General features: G+C 42.9%; 1 protein-coding gene across 4 annotated transcripts; it reads right to left on the reverse strand.

Annotated features, from left to right (window-relative positions):
- Positions 1-1364: 1364 nt before the first annotated feature.
- Positions 1365-6694, reverse strand: ZSCAN9 (zinc finger and SCAN domain containing 9). Of its 4 annotated transcripts, XM_088831459.1 has the most exons (5): positions 6238-6694; positions 5902-6037; positions 5570-5585; positions 3706-3839; positions 1365-2332 (listed from the first exon to the last, which is right to left on the reverse strand). In XM_088831459.1, the coding sequence occupies exons 1-5, from the start codon at positions 6667-6669 to the stop codon at positions 1716-1718; spliced, it is 1335 nt and encodes a 444-aa protein (XP_088687585.1). In that variant the 5' UTR covers positions 6670-6694; the 3' UTR covers positions 1365-1715. The 4 variants fall into 4 exon arrangements, with proteins under 4 accessions (XP_088687585.1, XP_088687586.1, XP_055263131.2 ...); XM_088831460.1 differs by lacking the exon at positions 5570-5585 and having other exon boundaries at positions 3706-3792; XM_055407156.2 differs by lacking the exons at positions 3706-3839; positions 5570-5585.
- Between the last annotated feature and the right edge of the window lie 563 nt (positions 6695-7257).

Below are 7257 nucleotides of genomic sequence, written 5' to 3' on the forward strand. Positions count from 1 at the left end.
TTCCTCATCTGTAAAACAGGATAATAATACTCATTTTCCTGTGTGGTTGTTGCAAGAAGCAACTGTGGTGAAGTAAATGGAAGCACTCTGAAAACAGCGAAGCACCCAGCCAATGCTGGTCAGTGATCCAAGGGAGGATCATGCAGGTATCAGAGGGAAGCAGTAGGCAGAAACAGTGTTTACTATGTGGGTACTGGTCACGGGGAACACCAAAGACCCCCTTATTGTACAACATCAGCAGCACTCTATGTGATCTTTAGGAATTAAGCACAGATATAGGTCGTCCTAGCATGTTGGCTGTGGCACTGCCATTTATGAATACATTTTTAGAAAAGGTTAGCAGTCATCTCAAAGAGAATAAATAAGAGGGATGGGTTTAGTAAGAAACAGGAAAGGGAAGGAACCAAAGGGAAAGCAGCACCTTCAAAACCCCAAACCTTCCTTTTATGGATGTCCCCAGATCAAAACACCAACATCTGCTGGAACATCGAAAAAGCAAGAGAGTTCCAAAAAAACATCAAATTCTTCTTTATTGACTATGCCAAAGCCTTTGAGTGTGTGGATCACAACAAACTGGAAAATTCCTCAAGAGACAGGAATACCAGACCACCTGATCTGCCTCCTGAGAAATCTGTATGCAGATCAAGCCGCAACAGTTAGAACTGAACATGGAACAATAGACTGGTTCCAAATTGGGAAAGGAGTAGGTCAAGGCTGTATTTTGTCACCCTGTTTATTTACCTTATATGAAGATTATATCATGCAAAATGCTGGGCTGGATGAAGCACAAGCTGGCATCAAGACTGCCAGGAGAAATATTAATAACCTCAGATATGCAGATAACACCACACTGATGGCACAAAGTGAAGAAGAACTAAAGAGGCTCTTGATGAAAGTGAAAGAGGAGAGTGAAAAAGTTGGCTTGAAGCTCAACATTCAGAAAACTAAGATCATGGCATCTGGTCCCATCACTTCATGGAAGATAGTTGGGGAAACAATGGAAACAGTGACAGACTTTATATTTTTGGGCTCCAAAAATAACTGCAGATGGTGACAGTAGCCCTGAAATTAAAAGACACTTGCTCCTTGGAAGAAAAGTTATGACCAACCTAGACAGCTTATTAAAAAGCAGAGACATTACTTTGCTGACAAAGGTCCATCTAGTCAAAGCTATGGTTTTTCCAGTAGTCATATATGGATGTGAGAGTCAGACTCTAAAGAAAGCTGGGTGCTGAAGAAGTGATGTTTTTGAACTGTGGTGTTGGAGAAGACTCGAGAGTTCCTTGGACAGCAAGGAGATTCAACCAGTCCATCCTAAAGGAAATCAGTCCTGAATGTTCATTGGAAGGACTTTTGCTGAAGCTGAAACTCCAATACTTTGGCCACCTGATGTGAAGAACTGACTCATTTGAAAAGACCCTGACCCTGGGAAAGACTGAAGGTGGGAGGATAAGGGGATGACAGAGGATGAGATGGTTGAATGGCATCACCAACTCAATGGACATGAGTTTTAGTAAACTCTGGGAGTTGGTGATAGACAGGGCAGCCTGGCGTGCTGCAGTCCATGGGGTCGCAAAGAGTCAGACATGACTGAGCAACTGAACTGAACTGAGACCAAAACGCATTTTGCGGAGACAGGAAGAAAGGTGTTTTCTAGTCTTTATCTATCCCATGTGACTTGGTGAGTGATCCGGAAAACTTGCACACAGCTTGGATTAGACCAGCTCAGCCACCAGGTGGATCTTCTGATGGCGGATGAGGTTGCAGTGGCGGTTAAAGCTTTTCCCACACTGGTTGCAATGGTGAGGGCGCTCCCCGGTGTGGCTTCTCTGATGCTCGATGAGAAACGAGCGCCGACTGTAGCTCTTGTTGCACTGGCTGCACTGATATGGCTTTTCTCCCTTGTGGATTCTCTGATGCTGGATGAGACCGGCACTCTGGCTGAAGGCCTTTCCACACTCCGTACAGTGGTACCGTTTCTCAATATTGTGGATTCCTCTGTGGTTGAAAAGACCCGAACTCCGACTGAAGGTTTTCCCACACTCATTACACTCATAAGGTCTTTCTCCAGTGTGAACTCTTTGATGTCGAACCAGACCCGAGCTCTGAGCAAAGCTCTTTCCACATTCCTCACATCTGTGTGGTCCGGCTCCTACAGGGCTTCCCCAGGGCCTCTCTACCCGACCCTTACGTTCACTGACTTCTCCATGTCGGGGCCCCTGCTGTGATTCCTCCCAGGTCTGTCCATGAGACACTTTACCACACGGTTCCACTCTCTTAGGACAATGTTTCCTTAGCACCAACTCTCTGTCCTCAGTCTGGGTCATTCCACCTGAAACAAAAAAAAAGACCAGGTAAATGTCACTTGTTCCCTGAGCCTAGTGATGAATGGGTTGCTATGTGAACAGAAATGCAAGGTGCTGCTGCTTCTTTTTCTTTTTAATCTATGTATTTATTTGGCTGCAGGGGTCTTAGTCGTGGCACATGAGATCTTTGATCTTCATTGTGTAATGCAGAATCTCTTTCTTTTTAGCTGTGACATATGAACTCTTAGCTGCTGCATGTGGGATCTAGTTCCCTGACCAGAGATCAAACCCAGGTCCCTGCACTGGGAGCACAGAATCTTAGCCACTGGACCACCAAGGAAGTCCCAAGTGAGGTACTTCTATCCTGATGTCACAGAGTAGGAAGGAGGTTACAAACTGAGGGGCCAGTGTGGCAACACCTTCTTCTAGGTAACAAGGGAAGTTTGCCCTCTTTGGCAAAATGCAGCTAGGTGCCCCCGACATGGATGAGGCCTGAAGAAAATTTTTTTATATTCTTCACAAGAAGAGAATGGTCAGGATCAGAGTGGCTTCTCCAGAGTCTTCCCTGAGAATTCCTTCCACACTGTGATGCAGGGAGCCTCAAAGTGACCCTTTCTAAAGAAAGCTATTTTGTGTAGACCTCCATTCGTTTGGTCATTTATGGAAAAAGTGCTGAGCTTCTCCTATTCTAGGTGCTGTAGGAAGCACTTTATGTCTTTCTAATCTGTAATCATCCTGGGTACATCCCCAGGACAAAGCCTCAGCTCTAGTGCTTCTATCTTCCTGGAAACTCTGACCTCAGAGCTCATTCTCTCAACTTCCTTGAAGTTTTTGCTCAATTCTCACCTTCTCAATTCTTCCACTTAAAACTACACTCTGTATGCCCCATCCATAGCAGTCAAATTCCCTGTATATTCTTCTATTTGTGCTTTATTCTGTAACATCACCTTCTAACAAATTATATCATCTTATTTACATGCTTATTATTTGTCTCCCCCTTGCTACATACAATCTTATCTCCATGGGAACAAGATCTTTCTGGTTTATTCCCTGAGAATCTTGGCTGGTGCACAGTGGTGGCTCAATAAATATTTGTTGAATATTTAGAGAAAGGATTAAAATCAATGTTACTACTATGGCCTGAACTGACTGACCCGGGGGCTGGTGCTGAGGCAAAGGCTGTACTATAGGACTGGTTCATGTTGGACAATAGTCAACCAACCTAATTAGACTGCCTCTATTTAGATGAGTTGAAGGTGAGGATGGAGAAGGGCTGCTGTGGAATCCTTAGGATGTCTTGGGTTCCCCAGGTGTGATCACCACTTTTCAACTCAGAAAAACCCAAAACATCGGACTCTGACATCTAACTGCACTGTCCCTCACACTCCTGGATAGGTGCCTCTTAGGACTCCTCTGGGATGAAACCAGGGTTCTCCACTTCCTTTTAGCTGGGAGATGACAACAGGTTTGCAAAACAGAAATCTGTCTGCAGAGAAGAAATGGGCCACAAGTGAGACCAGTACTGCCCTTTTGCTCAAATTTTACATTTACATCTGAAATGTACAAGGGGACTGCGTAGAATATAAAAGCCAAGACATTTCCCACTTTTTAATAATGATCATTTATACAGTGTTCCGTGAGTTACGAAGCACTTTCACATATATTATCAAACTAACCACAAAACCTGTTCGTGTTAGCATCCCACTTCTTAGAAGAACTAAAGATATACAAAGGAATCTGTCTACAGTTAGACAGACTATATTTAGAAAGAAATATGGAAAACACACAGCAATTTGATAAGAGTAGTTACTCCTGGGGAGTTGGACTTGGAGGAGAACTTTTACTTTTTACTATGTAAACTTGTGTGTTTTGGGGATTCTTTACTATCTGTATGCATTTTAAAAGAAACTCAAATTCAATGATATAAAGTAACTTTAAATGTTGCTTGGCTAAAGAACTGAAGAGCTGGAACTTGTATTTGGTCCTTGTAATCTCAAGTACTTCCTACACTGCTTTTACAAAATGGGCTTTTCCTGAACGTACAACACACATGTGCACTGACAGTGCTGTAGGGAGAACTCTGATCTGTAGAAGCCTTCTGGATACTCTCCTGTAGCCACTGTAGATGCTTAACACATATTAGTTGAATGAATGAATGACCAGATGGATGGATGGATAGATGGATGAAGGACTTACTCAGATGTGCCGTGGAAGAAGGGTTCTCAGCAGGGTTCTAGATGCAGGCTTGGAAGGTAGAAGAAAGGAAAAAATGGCTGAAAAATGAGAAGTCCAAGTTCAAGGGTAGAGGAAGAAGAAAGTAACAAAGGAACTGACTGGAAAGATGCCCATTAAGGAGGAAGACGAAACCAGAAGGAATTTTAGTAAGATGAGGTCATGGGAGTCAGAGGAAGGTCTGCAGCGGGAACAGAATTACTCATCAAATATAGTTTTAATTTAAATTAAGAGATGTGTTCCAAAATCATAACAAGGGTGTGATTGCTGGGGTAAATGAAATAAATAGAAGCTGGAAACAGAGCGACAAGAGAAGTTATAGCTTTGATACACATGGGGTAATGTGAAAATGAAAACAGGAGACCTCTGCTGTGGACGGATTACCAGAAGGGTAACAAAAGTCAGTGAGAGACTGTGATGTTATATGTGGGGAATTAGACTGAATTTGGAGCCAGTTGTGCAGGGAGAGTTAGAATGGGAAGGCAACTGACTCAGCCCCAAGTACCCAGTTCTATACCTACCGGTGCCCAGTGCTGACGCCACTAAAAAGATTACATACAAAAAAAAAATGGCAAGGTCTAGTCCATTGGATTCTCTCATCCGGTCTGCCAGCTACTAAGTATACCTCGTATCTTTTGACTGCAAATGTAAACCCAAATCGACAAGGGTGGCCCTGGTAATTTCTGATAACAGTTACAATCTATTAAGCATAATGTGTGCCACGTGTTTTTCACAAATTGAATTCAATGCTCACAGCGACCTTTAGAGGTACATATTTGTTATTGACTGAACTGTATTACACCTACCCCAAATTCATCTGTTGAAGTCTTAACTGTATTTGAAGATAGGGTCTTCAGAGAGGTAATTAAGGTAATTAAAGGTGGGATCCTAATCCAATAGGACTGATGTCCTTATAATAATAAGAAGAGATGCCCGAGTGCTCTCTCACTCTCTCTCTCTCCTCCTCTCGCCACAGGCACAGGTAGAAAGAAATGCCCACGTGAGGACACAGCAAGAAGGCAGCTCTCGACAGCAAGGAATAGAGGTCTCACTAGAAATCAACTCTGAAGGCATCTTGATCTTGAATTTCTAGTCTCCAAAACTATCAGAAAATAAACTTCTGTTGCTTAAGTCAGCCAGTCTGTGATATTCTGTTATGGCAGCCTGAGCAGACATTTTGCAGATGAAGAAACCTTGATGAACTGGTTAAGTAACCTGTCCAAGTACAAGCAGCTTCCAGAAGCTCTGAGCATTGCTAGTAGAGCATGTTCTCACCCCCTGGTTTCCCATCTCTGGTTTTTTTTGTCCATCTGTGCTTGACCAGGTGGGATATGTTCGACACCAGATAAATCCTGTCCCTCACCTGTCTCTCCGATAGGGTGGGGCTCCTGAGCAGGGTCACGTGTGAGTTGGTGCTCCTTAGGCTGGGACTGAAGGGCTAGTGACATCTGTGCTTCCAGAGACACTGTCTTTTTAGAAAGGGCTTCTTGTTCCTGTCTGTAGCTACCATCTAGAAACAAACAAGATTTTTTTTTTTTGAGATATAAGATTTGACCTCTGAAGAAATTAACTGTCTAAAGAAACACTTCTCAGAAAGACACAAAAAGCAAGGTCTTATTTAATCACCAAAGTCAAGGGGATACAAAGCAGAGGACACAGAGATCCTTGGTGACTGACACATACTCTTTCCCTGGTGAATCTCCCTTCCTACCTTGTGTTGCGGTTCATCGAGCTCTCTCTCCAGATCCTCCAGCAAAATCACTGCTTCTTCCCCACTCCCTGGACAGTGTTCCCGCATCCAGCCCTGCAGCTCCTGGGGCAGGATGGACAGGAACTGCTCCAGCACTAGCAGGTCCAGGATCTGCTCCTTCGTGCTCACATGTGGCCTCAACCACTGGTAGCAAAGTTCCTGGAGTCGAGTGAGAGCCTTTCTTGGTCCAGGAGTCTCCCGGTAGCAGAGCTGTCGAAAGGGCCTTCGGGCTATCTCCCCTGCCAGTGGATTATTGTGTTTCAGTCTGGATTCCTGCATTTGGAGATAACTTTCTGCCTCCACTTTTTCTGTCAGGAGTTCTTCCCAAACCTTGGGAGCTCGCATATCCAGGCATAAAATCTCCTTGGAGTCTATATTCATCTCGACCTTGAATAACTTAAAAGGCACCCTCTAGCTGGAGCTATGAGTTACAAACACCTTTGGAAGTTCCCTCCTTTTAATCAGTAAAAGTCTTTGTTTAGGTAGAAAAATGGCAACAGTTAATGATAGAAACTTATAATCAATTGTTATAGACCTAAACCTCTTCACTGAAAGTAGTGACTTGCTGACCAAAGGATGAAATAATGGAATAGATAAGGTCATAATATACAAAAAGCAGACTTTCAAGTTACCCAGACCTCAGTTTTATTCTGATTCTTTTACCAATTGTGCAATCTTGTGCCTATTTCTTATCTTCTTCCAACCTCAGTTTTTTAATGTGAAAAAGAAATAGCAATAATACCTTACAGAGTTCATGGAGGAATTAGGGACCAAACAGATCACTCAGAATGGTTAAAAAGTTCAGATTCATTGTAAAAAAGTTAGAGAAAAAAAAATGAAAACTTTGTTTCTTGTCTTGGACTAAATGAATGAACTTTTACTGAAATCTTTACATGAGTTTTTAAAATTAATCTTCAAAACAACCACTAAGGACAATTTCATTTTCACTAAATTTACAGAAAGGAAAGC

Source organism: Moschus berezovskii, chromosome 23, assembly GCF_049115385.1.
Source record: "Moschus berezovskii isolate FMDL1 chromosome 23, NW_MosBer_1.0, whole genome shotgun sequence".
NCBI lineage: Eukaryota > Metazoa > Chordata > Mammalia > Artiodactyla > Moschidae > Moschus > Moschus berezovskii.